Source organism: Ostrea edulis, chromosome 2 (genome assembly GCF_947568905.1).
Source record: "Ostrea edulis chromosome 2, xbOstEdul1.1, whole genome shotgun sequence".
NCBI classification, from domain to species: Eukaryota; Metazoa; Mollusca; class Bivalvia; order Ostreida; family Ostreidae; genus Ostrea; species Ostrea edulis.
In genome coordinates this window covers 2,601,277-2,622,456 of record NC_079165.1, presented here as the reverse complement: position 1 = coordinate 2,622,456, position 21,180 = coordinate 2,601,277, and the positions used below count along the sequence as shown (strand labels likewise).

The 21,180-nt window shown below is 35.3% G+C and overlaps 2 protein-coding genes across 3 annotated transcripts in view; one reads left to right on the top strand and one right to left on the bottom strand.

The window, feature by feature from the left end:
• The window catches only part of LOC125679947 (tumor suppressor candidate 3-like), a 14,364-nt gene extending 7,578 nt beyond the window's left edge, over nt 1-6,786 (bottom strand). Inside the window, exons 1-3 of one of the 2 annotated variants that reach the window (XM_048919397.2) lie at nt 6,635-6,786; nt 3,847-4,016; nt 1,617-1,734 (exon numbers count right to left, since the gene is read on the bottom strand). In XM_048919397.2, the coding sequence (XP_048775354.2) occupies nt 1,617-1,734; nt 3,847-4,016; nt 6,635-6,721 (375 nt within the window). In that variant the 5' untranslated portion in view covers nt 6,722-6,786. Of the gene's footprint in view, nt 1-1,616; nt 1,792-3,846; nt 4,017-6,634 lie in introns of both variants that reach the window. The other variant, XM_056157286.1, reaches the window with a different exon arrangement.
• Nucleotides 6,772-21,180, top strand: LOC125679955 (delta-sarcoglycan-like). The gene is made up of 8 exons (XM_056157287.1): nt 6,772-6,868; nt 9,325-9,536; nt 9,860-9,961; nt 12,783-12,870; nt 13,299-13,418; nt 16,053-16,125; nt 16,273-16,396; nt 18,852-21,180. The coding sequence occupies exons 1-8, from the start codon at nt 6,790-6,792 to the stop codon at nt 19,017-19,019; spliced, it is 966 nt and encodes a 321-aa protein (XP_056013262.1). The 5' UTR covers nt 6,772-6,789; the 3' UTR covers nt 19,020-21,180.

Sequence of the window (21,180 nt, the reverse complement as noted above, 5' to 3'; positions counted from 1 at the left end):
CTCTTTTTATGCCTAAAACTACTTTAAATGTGTTTTAAATGAAATATTTTGCGTAGTTTTCGAGTTTGAAAGCGATGAAATTCAAATCTTGCGATATGCATATTTTCTTTTGCTAGTTTACGCGCCATTTTGTGTGACGTCATATGCGCCCTCGGGTTTGAAACCATCTATTAGTCATTTCATAAACAGATTAGATTTAATCGACAAAAAACTAATTGTCACGTTAACGGCTTGTAAATAATAATGCATTAAGATGTTTTGTGCCATGCTCGGGTGTACTAGTTGTCGGTAGAAAGGATTTAGACTGAGTATTTTTCAATTTTTCGAAGGAAGGTATGAGAAAAAAGACGTGGATAATTTTTTTGTTGGAGCAAGAACTTTACCTTAAAAAACACACCCAGTCACTTTTTCAAACATCGCTTGGACAGAGACCCTGATAAACTGCGAGAAAATGGATATATCGAAGCTATAAGCACTGGTAGGCCTATAGCATACATTCTGTTTTGCTCTTCAAATTCAATACACACTCGGATCAACTGACCTTCACCTTGTAACAACATATATCGACGATACAACACTGTACAATGTAACTTCTACCAACTGGTAGATTTACAACAACAAAAAATAAAGATACAAAATAATTGAACTTTTAATTATACAAATAATAGAATATTGTATTTCCTAACTTTAAATTGAATTATAAAATTATTTCTTTATTGAACTCGTAGCATCTTGAGTGTGTCAGTAGGCTATAACGCCATGCTCCCACTTCGTACTTCCTACAGACGTGCAGATCACAATTCAAAAATAGTAATAAGATTGCTTTATCAAAATAAAATAATGTGATTACCACTTTAAATTTGAATATTTTTATGATTTGTGTGTGTGTTGTCTTTTTCTTTCTTTCCGAAATGCACGCGTGACAATAGCTTGGCATAGGGCCTAGTTGTCAACAATTTAACGTATCATAATTTGTCTAATCCAAAAATAAATAATGATTGCACTGTTTATTTTAGAAAAACAGCGCCAATCACAGATGTATAAAGGAATAACATCCCCAAACAGTTTATAGACAGCGACCCATATAAACATTATTTACTCACAATTTTACCGATTTCATACACGCTTTACTCGCTATATTTGGGTATTTACATCGTTATATGTGTGCACTGGTGGCGAACACATATAAAACTCGGACAATTTATCAACATCGATTTAAATGTTGCCCATGGTAAATTAATTAGGCCCCTAATAGTTGAGTTTTTAATAATATCTCGCAGTACTTTCACAATCCGAAGGGTGCATTTGACGTCACTGTACCACGTGACTACCTACCTAATTAACTTGACTTTTTGAAATCGGGGCTTAGATTTAAGTCTGTATTGTGGTTAATTATCGCAAAATTTCGGCGAACAAACTATTAGAATTAATTAGTATAAGCATAAAGAAGACAAAATGCATGTAATATTGTATACTTTAAAAACATGAGATATGTCCTTTAAGAACCCGTTTTAGTGTGTGTTATTCCTTATGAACCAGTCTAAGTGTGCCTTATTCCATATGAACCAGTTTTAGTGTATGTTTTAAATCCTAAGATGTACATTCCCATCACTTACTGCAGAGAACACATCCGAGCCTTCATCATAGTCCACCATAGCAAAAAACAGCTTGTTAGAATACTGCTGGTAGTACCGCCAGGAATTAGCCAGAATTGTGTACTCATCATTAGCTTGTCTGAAACATAAACATAAACAGGAATTAGCCAGAATTGTGTACTCGTCATTAGCTTGTCTGAAACATACACATGAACAGGAATTAGCCAGAATCGTGTACTCATCATTAGTTTGTCTGAAACATAAAGATAAAAAGGAATTAGCCAGAATCGTGTACTCGTCGTTTGCTTGTTTGAAAGGTAAACATAAAATCTGAGACATTGAGCTTCCACAATGCTCTTAGCGTGTCTGAAAGGTAAAGGCTAAATTTAGGACAGGTCCCACAATGCCCTGGTGTTCTGAATTTCACAAAGAAGTAGGCCCACAAAGGATTAAAATTGGCCCTGTAAAAAGGCCAAAATTAAAGTGAAGTTTTGACAAATTATTTTCTGCAATAAAGATAGTCCATGTATCATAGATTATCAAGGAGGTGAAAATCTTTGAGCAAGCTATCAGTTTCACAATCCTACATTAAGATCTATATTTTGTAATTTATTCTATGTGATAAATATCGATGTAAGGATTTTCATTCATCAAGAACAATCTGTTGTATTCACTGGTGTTATGCTGGGACAATGTACATTGTAATCAATACTTAACATTTGTTGGTTGGTAGATCAATAAACACTACAACATTAGTCCTTACAGGTAGAAACACCTGATTTATAAGTATTCGCACAATATTAGGAATCTATAGTATTTAGTTGCATTTTTCACCTGCGAAGCTGCGACCAAATGTTACATCATTCATTAGTGATGACAGGTAGCATATGATAAGCCAAAGTTGAAATAATGGTAACATAGCAATAATATGCCTTAACAATCATATTAAAGTGTTTCAATGAATAATTCCTCAAAAATCCTATTGGATTTTCCATCTGTTGATTACTTTGTGTTTTTAGCACTAATATTTGATGGCTGCAATAAAGTATGGTGTAGGTTACCATTCAGTGACCACGCTTCCATATATGTTATTTAGAATTGAATCATGTTTAACTACATCATCTTGTATTTATACCCTGATTCATGTCTTTTACATGTATATACCAACTCATGTTTAATCACAGTTTGTATATAAATATATCATGCTTTTGTACACCATTTTAAGACTTGTTAATAGTTTCTCATCTGCACATTAAGACGGGGGCACATTAAGTGGCAAGAAATGAAATATACAGTATTTGTGATGTTCATCCGTTACAGTCAAAACATTTGACGTCACAGTGCGATGGACAGATGCTAATTAACGCAGCGTGGATTGAAAAGATCTAAGCTTATCACTGTGCACAGGTGCGAACATTGACTCCCTTGAAAACATGGGATTGAAATTCCAATTTCTATGTTGATTTTCAATCCACTCACTCAGTTTTACTATTATTGCATTAATGAATTATAATAATAAATTCTTTAATTTAGACAGGATAGCACAATTAGTACAAATGACTAGTTTACATTGTGGTCCTGTTATAATGTTAAACATTTGGTAAAACGTATTCAAAACGAAAGGATGAGGTCTATAAGGAATTAAAACCAAGGGGAACATAATTATCAGTAAGCCATCTAGCTGATCATAAAACAATGAGCAGGTAATAGGCTTGCAAAAACTGCTGTTCCTGATTTTAATCAACTTTTAGCTTCCATTTCAGGCGCAAGATCAACTTTTAAAAATTCAATTAATGAGTATACGGGTCACATGCGTGGTTTTTAATGAGTATATGGGTCAAATGTGTGGTTGAATTGAATTTTTAAAAGCATATTTGTAAAGTTGATTTTTTTAAGAACACAGTGTATTTGTATCAATTGAATGTTTATTTTCAGTTTTGTTGTAATTATTATGCATGTTCAATTTTGTTATAATGCTATAAGATGTATATCTTTCGCAATAAAGAATTATTAAGTATACATGTATATAACAAGGGAGTCCATGCTGAAAAAAATGTTCCCACCCATGCTCGGCAATAAGCTTAGATCTTATCAAACCGCACAGAGTTTGCATCTGCCCGTCGCACTGTGATGTTAAATGTTTTGACTATGACAGATGAACATCATGAATGCTGTATATTTCATTTCTTGCCACTTTTAAATGTGCCCCCATCTTATCAACTTTGCAAGGGTTCTTCCATGGTAGAATTACCTGCACACGGAGCACTGTCTCTGGGGTTGGAGGGCAGTCAGCATGACCACTACTGAGTAATTCCGGGGAGCTGTTTTCACATACTGTCTGAATTTATCTCCATTCATTCGGATGACTGCTTTCTTGTTGTTCCATTCTGTCAGCTGGCTGACCTTCTCTCCTAGAGAGTCCTAAAATGGGAATCATGCATTGTACACATATATAGGCATATAACCACTCTAAGATCACTGTGACTGCTCCAACAAGTCATTCACTGAATCATGCATTGTACACATATATAGGCATATAACCACTCTAACATCACTGTGACCGCTCTGAACAAGTCATTCACTGAATTCTTCATCACAATCAGCTATTGCATTATTCTATTCAGTCAACAACGCATTGTTTCCTAATTTGGTATAACACAGGTGCAAACACACTAACTAGTAAATCCCCAAATTTCTACAGTGGACTGAATTGAATAATTTCAGCTGTCTTGTGTAGCTGCAGATCTGTAGCTCTCTGAGAAATATTGGGACAGATCAGAGAGCTACAGCTCCACCCCTTATAAAAACCTTCCATTTACAACACAGCTAGTAATTGTGATGAAACACAATTTTTGTACAGTTCTCCACTGACCATGACATGTTATGGTATTTATATGTTACATATAGACCATGCTATTGTCACATCTTCTTTCATTATCATTAGAGTCAAATGGGGCTACTTTAAGTTTCTTTCATAAAAAAAGTTTGTTAAATATAAAAAGGACTGTTATTGTATATGATTCAAACAATCTGACTAAAGTACACACACACACACACATATATATATATATATAGATCCTATATATCCTATATAGGATCGTTTAGATCCTAGGGGTAAACGTAAGATTGGGTGTTATAATTGTTTGTTTGTGCTTTATATTAAATATTCTATACAATTGCATCGAGAGATCCACTCTCCTTATAAAATATCTTAAACACTGAATGACACAGCGACTGTGTGGGATTGCATCAGTGTGTATAAGTAGCGCTTTAGGAGCATAACAAAGCTTCCTTTCCTAGGGAAGTCGTTGTGGCTGAGTGGACTTGCGCGCTGGTTTGGCAGTCTTGCTGGGCGGTGGGTGCCGTGCGTCGCTGGTTCGACCCGGGCTGGGGCGGGGGTTTTCAGTGCCTAGTTGTGATTATTTAGTGCTTTATATATATATATATATATATATATATATATATATATATATATATATATATATATATATATTGTGTTCACAGTTGCAGGGGAAAACAATGGGAACACAGACAGACAGTTTTTAACTCACAGAATACATTATATCTAAATATTCTTCATCAAACAGTTTGAAATTTTAAAATGTGCATTCTCCAATACAGTCACTATGTTGTACTACACAGGGATTTTTATCAATAAACTGCGATTTCACATCTGACTTGAGAAAGTCCATTCTGTAACACAGATTATAGAGGGCGAAGCCCTCTCACGGCCCAAAGGGCCCTGAGAGCGGAGCTCTCCCTATAGGTAACACGTATATACATGTTTAAAAGGGAAATATAGGAAAATAATGAAAAATTAAACCATACCTATGGAACTTGAAAAGTTTGGTACCAATGGCGTCGATTCGAATATTAGCGTGTGGACATGTATTCCTCCATTTTGAATATCGTCTACCCTAGTTCATGTCGTTCTGAGATGTTACATAAAATCCGTAAAAGCATGTAAATCTTATTTTCTTAATCATATATAGATCTAATCACTCCACGATTAACGCCATGTTTTTTGTTGTGGTTCAAACGCTATGTTTGTAAATTTGCTAAATAACGACGCTGAATATGACGTCACAATGTACTGTTTACATCAATTGCGTTATATTTCCCGCGTTCAATATATAGGCGGATCAAATGTCCAAAATTAGGATGCTTTGATACAGCTCCGTCCGCGTGCTAACTTCGGGTTGTTTTTGTCCTGTTTAGGATATAGATACTAATGCCAAAACTGTTTTGCTTCGCCCTCAAACACGGTCACGCCGTAAAACATATTACTTTAACTCTATACATGAATACAGTTGCCAGGTTGGGAACACTTCCCCTATAGCGAAAAATCTCGCTAGAATGTGATTGTCCCTCTTGAACAAGAAAGTATTTAAAACATTACCATAAACAGATGTTTTGTTACTTTGATTGAAAATAATGGCAAATTCCGTACATATAACACTGATTCTCTCTATAAAATTGACAACGCAGTCAAGAAATTTCATATCGACTTTGCTACGTAATAGGGAAGGAGACTGAAATCCAATACACATTGTGAGTGTTTTTGTTTTGATAAATATATTTGCAGAAGTATCAGACATTTTAGCACTTTTTCTTCTTTTCATGCAAAACACAAAGACATGTACTCCATGGGTGTATTTCTCGGCTGTAGGGAATGTATTTGCGCTCACGAAAGAGGGCTAATCGCGTTTTCGTGAGAATATCTCGCTGTTCGGGAACTGTTCCCAACCCGTTTCCTGTACCGGTGTCCTAATTTTACATCTTAGACTTTTATTGGTAGATTGTGCATGATACAAACATTGACATCTGATTGGCAATATCCATATTGTGTGATATCTATGTGTACGTATATATGTATCATAAATACGTGTCGATTCATTTATGGTATTATAGAGAACTGTGATACAACTGAACAAATTCGGGCTCATCTCTGCAACCGGATACCGCGTACGGCAAATAACTGTTTCAGTAAAAACCACGTAATCTGCTTCAGAAGAGAACATGCAATGTGTAATCTTTACCTCTTTCTTTTTAGGAACAGCGTTTAAGGAGCCAATTACTGCAAACAATATTGCAAATACGAGGAAGATCGCGTTGACAGTCGCCATGTTTCGTCTGCAGGTACGTGGATTAAACGAGCGATCTTATTGGATGGATCGCTATCTACTGCCGTCCAATGAAAGCGAGTTTGACTTCAATCAGCATCATTGGAGTCGGATGGGGCTGCTTTGTTTCACAAAAAAAGTTTGTTAAAGGTAAAAAGGACGATTTTCATTTTCAATTACTGATTTAAAATCATTTATTGCTTAATCTGTTGTTTTGCATGTAACTTTCCACAAGTGTCACCCACTTGTTGCATTCTCTGCTGTCAGCAGTGTTCAGAACTTTTATTTATCGTATAGGAATCTTGGGGAGGTTCGCTTTATTCTATTTTTAAATCATTTTACTATGTGTACATTTTGTTACATACTTTGATTTATAGATCTATATAAAAGATGTGATGTTCACTTTTAGTTTTTAGTACCAGACCTTCTGATTTACAAGATTTACTCATATAGGCCAATCTTAACCAACAGCTAGCTATATAGTCTGAAAGGTGTAATTTCTTATCAAATTGCTATCAAAGTTTAAAATACGTACTCTCTCGCCTATGTATGCATATAATTTGTTCAAATCATGATCTTCGAGATTAAAATTCCTTGTGGTTTGTTAAAATTACATTTTCGGAATTGTCAGCTGCAGTGCCTTAATAAAATTTTTAAAAAATGGGAAATTTTTTAGCAATGTTTTGCATAAAATTTTTGAAAACTTTAATGCACATTAGAATTTAGTGTATAAACGATCAGGAAATTCTCTTAACCCAAATAGAATAAAATGTACAGACAAAACAAACGAACAAGATACGATTTCAGAATTTAATGGAATAAGGGTAGTAGATGCCTGGCTGTCTCGCTTTGAAGAATTGTTCACTGTAAGGCTTTATATAAGAACTGGGACGATAGAAATTGTCGTTAAAGTTTTTTGCTGAAAAATAAAGTGGGTTATAATGGTCCAATACAACAGGTAAGTAGTAAAGTCCAAAACTGCCACATCACAGGGCTTGAAACTATCTCTTATTTATGTCACCATGCAGTCTAGCCGGACTTATAGGGCATAATTTCAACTAGTCCACAAAAAAATTTACCAGTTCACCAGTTTTTCAGAAATAATTATTAAACATGTTTCGTTTATAATGTTATTAATATGAAATAATGGAATTTTACTCAATATGCCCCAGACAATATTGTAACACTTATGTGAGATTTATATTTACGAATCAGGTTCATCTGATGTCTGCAGAGTGTGTGTAAGATTCCATAAGTTAGTATATTTTCCAAAATGATGCTTTAGAAAATTAACCAGTCCCATCGGACTAACTAAAACAAATGTATGTCAGTCTGCCAGACTTTTAACCAGTCACAGGGCATGTTAATTTCGAACCCTGCATCAGAAAATATATGTACATCAAAGAGAAACAACTCTTGCTAAGAAATATTTATTGATTGAATTGACAGGCAATCTGATAAAAAAATTTCAATCCGACATGATAAGAGGTAAATGTAAAATTCCTAAAAAAAAATATAAAAAAAAAATTCTCGTAAGAACTAGTCCTTGACTTACGCGTGAGTTGGTCAACTTACATACATGTATGTCTTAAAAATTGCTGAATATATGAAATCTTTACAATTTATTTGCTGTTAGATTTACTTAGGTGTTATATGATTTTAATTGATAAAGATATAGGCCTATTAAGATCAGCAGGGTTTGATTTCCCCTGCCATATGAGAATGTTACCAATACCCATTCAATTGGGAGAAATAGCATCAAAATAGAACATATTGGGAATTTTCTTTCGCATCAACAAAGGGCATTTGTTTTAAATTTAACACTGAGTAAACCATATTTTAAAAATTAAGGTAGTATTTGTTGTTTACAATTTTAAAAACGAACTTCACTTTTATTGACCTCTTCTTTCTATTTAAAAAGAAATAAAGGAATTAGTTACGTGTAACTTATAGAATGTTTCATACAAAGCGAATTATGAGCCTCAAATTATGAAGTCTTGGCAGTTTTTTACTGGGCATTCTTTAGCCACAGAATTGGGAAAAGTCGATAGTATTTGTCAATGGGAATAGAACCGTTTATTGGTACCTCAGTTATATAAGGGAAAAACACTGAAGAAAATAAGAAATGTATGCTGAATAGTAACTCAACAATAACTGAGGGTTGTTATCTAAAATGATAATCCAGTGGGGATCCGGGTTAGAATAGATCCTCAGTACTCATTGCTTGTCGTAAGAGGCGACCACAAAAACCGAGGCCCCATGTCACAGCAGGTGTGACATGATAAAGATCCCCCCCTACATGCTCAAAGGTCTTAAGCGCCAAGTATAGGTGACATCTTCATATGAGTGAAAGATTCTCGAGAGGAACGTTTATCAATTGATAATGGAATCATGGTGTGTTCTTACATGGGCCATGTGCATTTTCAAGTCTATTCAAGATCATTTGAATAAGTTCATTTTAATTTCTCTTAATCAATATTAAAGATAGTGAATTATTCTGACACCTGACCTGACTATAGTCAGTCTTCTGTACGATAATGGATAACTTGTTTTTGTATCAATATTAATTCCTTGACGTTTCATTCATTATTCTTTACAACTTGCAGTCTTCAGACGTCTCAGTATGCTTCGTGCTAGTCCTAGCAATGGACACACAAGCAACATGGAAGAGGAGGAAGGGGGACACCACCACCAACCTGTCGGAATTTATGGCTGGAGAAAACGATGTCTTTACGTCTTCATTTTATTCCTCATGGTGTTGACAATTGTAAATTTAGCGTTAGTGATTTGGATTCTTCGAGTTCTAAATTTTTCAGTGGTAAGATGTTAATTCCGAATGACTTGAAATGCAATCATTGTGTACATATGTAAATTATATAAGTCTAGAATGATACTGCAGACATATTTCTTTCTACGGAGTTATGAATTTTTAGTTTGGTTTGTGGGTACAGAATTCTACTGGGTTGCATATAACTAACATGAAAATAGCTTATGTACTTTAAGTCCATTGGTTTGAAATCACATAAATTTTATGTGAACGTGGACTTAGCGGAAATAAGTACTGCATGTAAAAATGTTTGTTTACAGTTATTAAATCTCTCTGAACTTCTGTATTGTTAATGAAATTGTTGATTATTTCAGCATGGTATGGGGAAATTTAGAATGACAGAGAATGGAATGAGACTAGAGGGAGAGGCTGAGTTTATAGACAGACTATACACCGGAAGGATTCAGTCACTGCAGGTATGTCATGTGTTAGTACTAGTGTTAGTACTACAGGTAGATTGTGTGTCGCTACTACAGGTAGATTAAGTGTCAGTACTACAGGGAGATTGTGTGTCAGTATTATAGGGAGATTGTGTGTCAGTACTACAGGTAGATTGTGTGTCAGTACTACAGGTAGATTGTGTGTCAGTACTACAGGTAGATTGTGTGTCAGTACTACAGGGAGATTGTGTGTCAGTATTACAGGTAGATTGTGTGTCAGTACTACAGGTAGATTGTGTGTCAGTACTACAGGTAGATTGTGTGTCAGTACTACAGGTAGATTGTGTGTCAGTACTACAGGGAGATTGTGTGTCAGTACTACAGGTAGATTGTGTGTCAGTACTACAAGGATATTGTGTGTCAGTACTACAGGTAGATTGTGTGTCAGTATTACAGGGATATTGTGTGTCAGTACTACAGGGAGATTGTGTGTCAGTACTACAAGGAGATTGTGTGTTGGTACTACAGGTAGATTGTGTGTCAGTATTACAGGGAGATTGTGTGTCAGTACTACAGGTAGATTGTGTGTCAGTACTTCAGGGAGATTGTGTGTCAGTACTACAGGGAGATTGTGTGTCAGTACTACAGGTACATCATGTGTCAGTACTACAGGTAGATTGTGTGTCAGTATTACAGGGAGATTGTGTGTCAGTACTACAGGTAGATTGTGTGTCAGTACTACAGGTAGATTGTGTGTCAGTATTACAGGTAGATTGTGTGTCAGTACTACAGGTACATCATGTGTCAGTACTACAGGGAGATTGTGTGTCAGTACTACAGGTAGATTGTGTGTCAGTACTACAGGGAGATTGTGTGTCAGTATTACAGGGAGATTGTGTGTCAGTACTACAGGTAGATTGTGTGTCAGTACTACAGGGAGATTGTGTGTCAGTACTACAGGGAGATTGTGTGTCAGTATTACAGGGAGATTGTGTGTCAGTACTACAGGGAGATTGTGTGTCAGTACTACAGGGAGATTGTGTGTCAGTACTACAGGTACATCATGTGTCAGTACTACAGGTAGATTGTGTGTCAGTACTACAGGTAGATTGTGTGTCAGTACTACAGGTAGATTGTGTGTCAGTACTACAGGTAGATTGTGTGTCAGTACTACAGGTAGATTGTGTGTCAGTACTACAGGTAGATTGTGTGTCAGTACTACAGGGAGATTGTGTGTCAGTATTACAGGGAGATTGTGTGTCAGTACTACAGGTAGATTGTGTGTCAGTACTACAGGGAGATTGTGTGTCAGTACTACAGGGAGATTGTGTGTCAGTATTACAGGGAGATTGTGTGTCAGTACTACAGGGAGATTGTGTGTCAGTACTACAAGGAGATTGTGTGTTAGTACTACAGATAGATTGTGTGTTAGTACTACAGGTAGATTGTGTGTCGGTACTACAGATAAATTGTGTGTCAGTACTACAAGGAGATTGTGTGTCAGTATTACAGGTAGATTGTGTGTCAGTACTACAGGGAGATTGTGTGTCAGTACTACAGGTACATCATGTGTCAGTACTACAGGGAGATTGTGTGTCAGTACTACAGGTAGATTGTGTGTCAGTACTACAGGTAGATTGTGTGTCAGTACTACAGGGAGATTGTGTGTTAGTACTACAGGGAGATTGTGTGTCAGTATTACAGGTAGATTGTGTGTCAGTATTACAGGTAGATTGTGTGTCAGTATTACAGGGAGATTGTGTGTCAGTATTACAGGTAGATTGTGTGTCAGTATTACAGGGAGATTGTGTGTCAGTACTACAGGTAGATTGTGTGTCAGTACTACAGGTAGATTGTGTGTCAGTACTACAGGTAGATTGTGTGTCAGTACTACAGGGAGATTGTGTGTCAGTACTACAGGTAGATTGTGTGTCAGTACTACAGGGAGATTGTGTGTCAGTACTACAGGTAGATTGTGTGTCAGTATTACAGGGAGATTGTGTGTCAGTATTACAGGTAGATTGTGTGTCAGTACTACAGGGAGATTGTGTGTCAGTACTACAGGTACATCATGTGTCAGTACTACAGGGAGATTGTGTGTCAGTACTACAGGTAGATTGTGTGTCAGTACTACAGGTAGATTGTGTGTCAGTACTACAGGGAGATTGTGTGTTAGTACTACAGGGAGATTGTGTGTCAGTATTACAGGTAGATTGTGTGTCAGTATTACAGGTAGATTGTGTGTCAGTATTACAGGGAGATTGTGTGTCAGTATTACAGGTAGATTGTGTGTCAGTATTACAGGGAGATTGTGTGTCAGTACTACAGGTAGATTGTGTGTCAGTACTACAGGTAGATTGTGTGTCAGTACTACAGGTAGATTGTGTGTCAGTACTACAGGGAGATTGTGTGTCAGTACTACAGGGAGATTGTGTGTCAGTACTACAGGTAGATTGTGTGTCAGTACTACAGGGAGATTGTGTGTCAGTACTACAGGTAGATTGTGTGTCAGTACTACAGGGAGATTGTGTGTCAGTATTACAGGGAGATTGTGTGTCAGTACTACAGGTAGATTGTGTGTCAGTACTACAGGTAGATTGTGTGTCAGTACTACAAGGAGATTGTGTGTCAGTACTACAGGGAGATTGTGTGTCAGTACTACAGGTAGATTGTGTGCGAATACTTATAAATTATGTACAGTATATTTTAGTACAGATACTTCATGGATTCTTTCATTCCATTCAGGTGTGTTAAAAATTCAGATCTCTCTCCAGTTCAAGGTACTCAAAGATAGCGTGTGTTTATGTTTATTTATGTATTTTGTTGGAGTTGGTGAAATGGTGTATTTGTTTTGCAGGACAAACCTCTGTATATTGACTCCAGTAAGGATATTCTGCTGAGGGCTCGAGATGGAAAGAAGAACATTACGAGCACCCTACTTGTTGGTTTGTAATGCTTTATACTTATTCTACTAATGGTCAGTACTCTAGATTCCTGTACACGAGTATTGTGAAATATGGTGGACATCAACCTTGAGAGTATGAACATCGTGATGGGACTGATGATTAAGAGCTTTTACACGTATTTCAGCATTATAAAAATAAACGTGAGGAATTTCATTTTTTTTTTTGAATGGTGCTCCTCACTAAATTATGCGAAAATGAATTCCTCGGGAATGTTTAGGAATCTACTGTACAATTATATATGTGTCACTTTTACTGTGTTTGTCAAAATACAATGATTATAATTCATTTGTGAGTTTGTCATTGTGTCTCACTGTAAGCTTCAAATTACATATACATTTCACTAATATGTAAGCTGCTATGAAAGAAAAATTCAAATGATACAGGTAGATTTAAAAATTTTTGTGAAGGTGATGGAAAAGTTGAAGCTCAGTGTGATGAGTTTAAGATAGTGGACAGTGAAGGCAAACTGAGGTTTAAAGTATGGAACAAAGGGGTTGCCATGGAAATGGATGAGGTTTATTACACAGGTAAGATATTGACAGTGAACAGAAAGTATTTCGAGATTATGTGACATGATACAGTACAGATTACATGATACAGATTACATGATACAATACAGATTACATGATACAATACAGATTACATGATACAGATTACATGATATAATACAGATTACATGATACAATACAGATTACATGATACAGATTACATAATACAGATTACATGATACAATACAGATTACATGATACAATACAGATTACATGATACAATACAGATTACATGATACAGATTACATGATACAGATTACATGATACAATACAGATTACATGATATAATACAGATTACATAATACAGATTACATGATACAGTACAGATTACATGATACAATACAGATTACATGATATAATACAGATTACATAATACAGATTACATGATACAGTACAGATTACATGATACAATACAGATTACATAATACAATACAGATTACATAATACAGATTACATGATACAGTACAGATTACATGATACAATACAGATTACATGATATAATACAGATTATGTGATACAATACAGATTACATGATACAATACAGATTACATGATATAATACAGATTACATGATACAGATTACATGATACAGATTACATGATACAATACAGATTACATGATATAATACAGATTATGTGATACAATACAGATTACATGATACAGATTACATGATACAATACAGATTATGTGATACAATACAGATTACATGATACAATACAGATTACATGATACAATACAGATTACATGATACAGATTACATGATACAATACAGATTATGTGATATAATACAGATTACATGATACAATACAGATTATGTGATATAATACAGATTACATGATACAATACAGATTACATGATACAATACAGATTACATGATATAATACAGATTACATGATACAGATTACATGATACAATACAGATTATGTGATACAATACAGATTACATGATATAATACAGATTACATAATACTATACAGATTATGTGATACAATACAGATTACATGATATAATACAGATTACATGATACAATACAGATTATGTGATACAATACAGATTACATAATATAATACAGATTATGTGATACAATACAGATTACATGATATAATACAGATTACATGATACAATACAGATTACATGATATAATACAGATTACATGATACAGATTACATGATACAGATTACATGATACAATACAGATTACATGATACAATACAGATTACATGATACAGATTACATGATACAGATTACATGATACAGATTACATGATACAATACAGATTACATAATATAATACAGATTACATGATACAATACAGATTACATGATATAATACAGATTACATGATACAATACAGATTACATGATACAATACAGATTACATGATACAGATTACATGATACAATACAGATTACATGATACAATACAGATTACATGATATAATACAGATTACATGATACAATACAGATTACATGATACAATACAGATTACATGATACAGATTACATGATACAATACAGATTACATGATACAGATTACATGATACAGTACAGATTACATGATACAATACAGATTACATGATACAATACAGATTACATGATACAGTACAGATTACATGATATAATACAGATTACATGATGTAATACAGATTACATGATGTAATACAGATTACATGATGTAATACAGATTACATGATACAGATTACATGATACAATACAGATTACATGATACAATACAGATTACATGATACAATACAGATTACATGATACAGATTACATGATATAATACAGATTACATGATACAGATTACATGATACAGATTACATGATACAATACAGATTACATGATACAGATTACATGATATAATACAGATTACATGATACAATACAGATTACATGATACAATACAGATTACATGATACAGATTACATTATACAATACAGATTACATGATATAATACAGATTATGTGATACAGATTACATGATACAATGCATTGTGAATTATCTAGGATTGATTGATTGAATATTGTTTAACGTACCTCCCGAGAATTTTTCACTCATATGAGGACGTCACTACTGCTGGTGAAGGGCTGCAAAATTTAGGCACATGCTCGGCGCTTACGGCCTTTGAGCAGAGAGGGATCTTTATCGTGCCACACCTGCTGTGACACGGGACCTCAGTTTTTGCGGTCTCGGCCAAAGGACCGCCCCATTTAGTCACCTTTTATGACAAGCAAGGGGTACTGAGGACCTATTCTAACCAGGATCCCCAAGGGATAGAATTATCTAGGAAAATAAACCTGATACTTTATGTGTAGCATTTCATACGTGTATATTTACATTTCCAATGTTTTCATGTTTGATATCTCTACTAATTAAAATGATAACCATTTCCCCATGAATGTGAACAATGTGCGTGTGAATCCTAATAAATATATTACGACTATTTCAATGGCTGAGGATTCTCCAACAGGAATGAAAATAAAATGTAAATATAAGAAATAAATTTCTTTTCTGAAAATACATGAGAGTATGAACAGCAATGCTTCACGCTGTTCATACCCTCATGTATATTTCAAAAATTTATGTCTTTAATTAGCAGGCACACATTTTTTTTATTTTTAGGGTCCAGTAAAGTGACATTTAATAGTTCGGTGGAAACTCCCAACATCAGGGGACCAAGAGCTGAGCCTTTGAAGTAATTCCATTCTTTAGACTCGGATTCTTTTAAATTTAGGGCATACATTTTCGTTAAGATGTAGAAACTCATGAGAATCGATCTTTTGCCAAATGTATTTTAAGGTTTGAATGATTTTTCATTGTTTTAAAAAAAAAATTACCTCAGGATTGAAGCCCCCAGCACGTCCATTAACATGTATGCCAAAGATGAGATCCGGATAGAGGCCCCAGCAGGAGACATGACAATCCACAGTTTAAAGGAAATCCAGATGCGATCAAAAGACAGCATAGTATGTATAGTAAACGCTTACGTTTAGTCCAGCAAATGTGGTTCACTGATATGAAGTTTATATTGTAAGATAACCGCAAGACTGTCTTTACTAGGTTATAATAAATTCCTAAATATACGCAAGGAGTTATTTTTGTGTACTTTCACTTGTGAAATAGAATTAGTTACTTTTAATTTCATAGTGCTAAAATACATGTAAAAAATGATCAGCAGAGCACTCACGAATTTATGTTCTCGCGATTTAATGTCGACGAGTCATTTCATGATATTAAGCACTCGCTTAAAATAAGTAATTTACAGTAACCACTAGGGTATCTTTGCCGGGTTACAATGATTATTTTGTTTTAGATTTTCATACAAAAACTGGTTGTACTGAATATTACCTCTCTCCTGAAGGTCTGCATATTTTTACCTCACATGAGCTGAAAGCTCAAGTGAGCTATTCTGATGACTTTTTGTCAGGCGTCAGTCTGTCTGTTCGTAAACTTTTAACAGTTTCTACAAAGCATGCTAGGGTAAAGAGGATTTCAGTGTGTTCAAATGAAGTGCCATATCCATTTTGAAGATAATCAAGAATTAGTAAAAATTTTGTGACATCTTTTAAAAATCTTCTGAAGAATCATAGGGCCAATTTCAATCAAACTTGACACAAATCCTTGGGTGAAAGGGATTCAAGTTTGTGCAAATGAAGGGCCATGCTCTCTCTCCAAAGAGGAGATAATCAAGAAAAGGCGAAAATAGGGTGGTGCCATTTAAAAATCTTTTTAAGAACCACTAGGCCAGAAAAGTTTAAATTTATTTCAATGTTTCCTGACATAGTGTAGATTCAAATTTGTTCAAATCATGCCCCTCCCCCCTTTTTTTAGGGTAAGGTGGGGCTACAATAGGGGATCAAAGTTTTCCATGGTGATATATTAGGTTAAATCTTTAAACTATCTTCTCAAGAAAAAAAAAGGTCATGATTAATCAAATTAATATGATTGTTAGCATTCCCATGTAGTGCAGATTGAAATTTGTTCAAATTGTGGTCCCTGAGGATAGGGTGAGGCCACAGTAGGAGATCAATGTTTTACATAGGAATATATAGGAAATATCTTTAGAAATCATACAGCAGAGCCATAAATACTCATATTAACATGCAGCCATCCCCAGGTAGTGCAGTTTGTTCAAGTCATGGCCCCAGGGGGGGGGGGGGGGGGGGATGGGGCCACAATAGGGGATCAAAGTTTTAAAAGGGGATATGAAGGAAAACCCTTCTCCATAATAGCAGGGTCATGAATACTCATATTAATATGCAAGCATCTCCAGGTAGTGCAGATTGACGTATGTTCAAGTCATGACCATTTAGGGGTAAGATAGGGGATCAATTTTTTATATGGGAATATAGAGATACATCTTTGAAAATTTCATACCATGATATTTTATCTTGTGATATTGTATCATGGTTGTATTGTAACCCTGTGGGGCTAGGTTTGGGCCACAATATAGGGTAAAAAAATTCATGGGAATAAAGATTGCCAAAAATCTTTTTAAAATCACAATAGCTGAACAACAGCATGCACGGTCAAGGTGACTTATGTGAGCGATGTGGCCTATGGGCCTCTTATGAATTTTTTAAAAACGATTAGGATTTTGTATTCTCCCTGATACATATACACTATAAAGGAAACAACCACTCAGCTAATCAGCTTATGTAACAGAGCCAGGTCATAAACTGGTTCCCCGCTGATTGGTATTGGTCAGCGGTACATTGATTAGCCCAAATGAGCCGATTTCATAGGTCAATTGACTTTCATGTCGCACTGGAGAGGTTCCGAATGGTAGCACCGCACTCTGATTAAATTCAGACTTCTCAGATCCGCGCCGTATACTCTTACTAGACTTGCGCAGAGTATATTGCGCGGATCTAAGAAGTGTGATTTTAATGGATTGGGTAGCACCATTGTAGCTTTCTCGAAGCTCGTGCTTCTTAACTGATATTCGTAACGTAGTGTAGTAGACTGTGACATCATAGCTAGCATCGTTGTTGTTTTGAAATGAACTCTCGCCATACGCGTGAGATAACAATACAGCCCAAATCCTGGCAGTCAAAAATTGACGTTTACTTGTTGTACTTGAGATAAGCGAGGTCAACAGGGTACCAGTTTAGGTCAGATAACAGAGTCTGCTGAAATTAATTTAGGGGATGTATAACCCTAGCATTTGTTCAGTCTGCAGACTTTGTATTTGGTACAAAAGTAGACAAAATAAAAGAGAGACACCTGCTGAGGCACTGTTTTAAAATATATAGCATCTGATTGTATTTTAATGCTTATATTTCCTAGACCTGTCACCAAAACTTTCACCTTTGAGATTGTTCCTAGTTCAATGATTTCTGATTTATTTAACATTGTTAAATTCGATATTGATTATTCCCGAATAAATAGGAATTCCAGTGCTATTACATTCTGCTTCAGATTTTGGACTCCGCCAAGCTCTTTATAAAGAATCTGAAGGTCAGCTCTGGTCCAGCCCCTAGCCAACAGAAGCCTGTAGTTTATCAGCTGTGTGTGTGCAGTACCGGTCTCCTCTTCATGGCGGATGCCGATAAGGAGTGCCAAGGGACGCGGGAAATCTGTTCGTGAGAGGCACCAGGAATGGAAGGCTATCCTCAATCTAATCATTTGCTCATACACTTTTACAAAAAATCTAAATGCAGCTGATATGTGGTCCATGCTTTATACCCCAAAAAATCTAAATGCAGCTGATGTGTGGTCCATGCTTTATACCCACAGTGTGGGGGCATCAGAAACCTGTCCCTCCCCTGTCCCTCTATTAATTATACTCACAGTGTACATGCGGGGGCATCAGAAACCTGTCCCTCCCCTGTCCCTCTATTAATTATACTCACAGTGTACATGCGGGGGCATCAGAAACCTGTCCCTCCCCTGTCCATCTGTTCACTTGTTAAGTTTTCCATCTCACTAGATTTAAGCTTGTTGGATAAATAAACTGGGCATTATGATTCCCGAATACTGGTATATCAATTTATTTTTGTATCATTGCATTATCATGAACATGCATTAAGTATTATGATATATTTTTATGTGCAATATAATCAATACATGGTTTGTTACGAAGAATATGATGCATATAGAGTGAAACTTTTTGACAGATATTAAATATACAGATGTGTGATTTTTTTTTTAAAATAAGTTTTGCCAATTTGATACATTTACTTGGAAGTATGTTTGTACTAAACTGGATGTGACTGTGCAGTCTCCTATTATACTGATAAATTGTATTATATACTTATACTTAAAAATATGAAACTTATTTTTATACGTCCGTTGTCAGATGGGAGGTATTACATTATGGCACTGACCATCTGTCCGTCCGATGTCATGTTTTTTGGAATTTTTTCTGTAACGGATGCATGTACAGCATTGAAATTTGCTCACAATTTTTCCCTCAAGAAGTGCAAGGGTGATTTTGCATTTCAGTTGGCATTTCAGCAGGATTGGTCCATCCATTAGTACGTCTGAGGTCATGTTTTCTGAACTTTTCTGTAACAGATGCGTGTACATGTACTATGTTGAAATTTGGTCACAATTTCTCCCTCAAGAAGTGCAAGAGTGAGTTTGCATTTCATCTGGATTGGTGCTATGTGACCTACTTTAGGGCTAAAAGTAGGTCAAACAGTTTTCCAGATTTTTTTTCATTAAGGATACATGTATTACCTTGAAATGTAGTCGCAACCATCCTCTCAGAAAAATATAAGTTGATTTTACATTTCAACTTAATTGGTGCACCGTAACCTACTTTACGGCTAAAACTAGGTCAAATACTTCCCTGGACTTTTACTCTTGCTATGTTGATGGTGCTAAAAAAAAATTCGATTGATCTGCTTATACTGAGAAGTCTGTTTGCATTAACAAATATACATGTAAATATAACGCTTATATTAAATTGCATTGCTTGACTCTAGTACTGTGTATTCTAAATCAAAGGATGCTGCCAATTTGTGACAGATTCTGTTTTATATATATAAGAGAAGTAATTATAGCAGGCGAGCGCAAAGCGCTGGCTCGTACTGCAATCTCTATTGACAGAAGGTCGCAAAAACATCCAGCCTGGAGCTTCTAGAAAAATGTTTTTTCATCAATCCCAGAAGTCCTTTATCAAAAATGGTAGATATCTCACAAAGTCACATCTCTTTATTAATAATTGATCTCAGATGACAAACTTCCGTAAATTATTTAATCCTAATCTTGTGATCCCATACATGGTGAGTTGCCTTAGGCCTAATGTAACCGAGCAAGACATTAGATGCATAACACCACGGTCCACATTTTGATGTCATAATACAACTGAGGCAGTGGTGGATCTAAATTCATTATTGTACATGTCGATGAAAACATTTGACATCAAATGATCATAATCAACTTGATTAATCCAAGTCTTGTGAATGGATTTCAAAGTACATGTATTACAAGAATGAAAGGAGGGGGGTCAAACATGTAAAAATTTGTATATTATTATATGTGAATGCTGAAATATTTAATCATTGCATGTTTCTAGATCCGCTCATGTGTACATTTGGCTGCGCTTGCTCCAATGGTAGCTCCGTCAACATTATAAAATGCGATACATTGTACATGTATATATGTCAATTTGGAAGTGATTGTCGGGAGTAATATATTTTTGTAGTTCTGTGTTGTTTGAAGAGTATTTATGTCCTTTTAGATAGTCTATTTATATTCAATACTTTGTAGAAATAATTATCAATAAATATTTTGAAACGTT

Bases quoted from the DNA above. Each gene is read 5' to 3' on its own strand.
- LOC125679955 (XM_056157287.1), top strand. From the start codon at position 6,790: ATGAAAGCGAGTTTGACTTCAATCAGCATCATTGGAGTCGGATGGGGC. The intron at 9,962-12,782 runs GTATGTCATGTG...TTTGTTTTGCAG, and splicing joins GAAGGATTCAGTCACTGCAG to GACAAACCTCTGTATATTGA. The intron at 12,871-13,298 runs GTTTGTAATGCT...ATTTTTGTGAAG, and splicing joins TACGAGCACCCTACTTGTTG to GTGATGGAAAAGTTGAAGCT.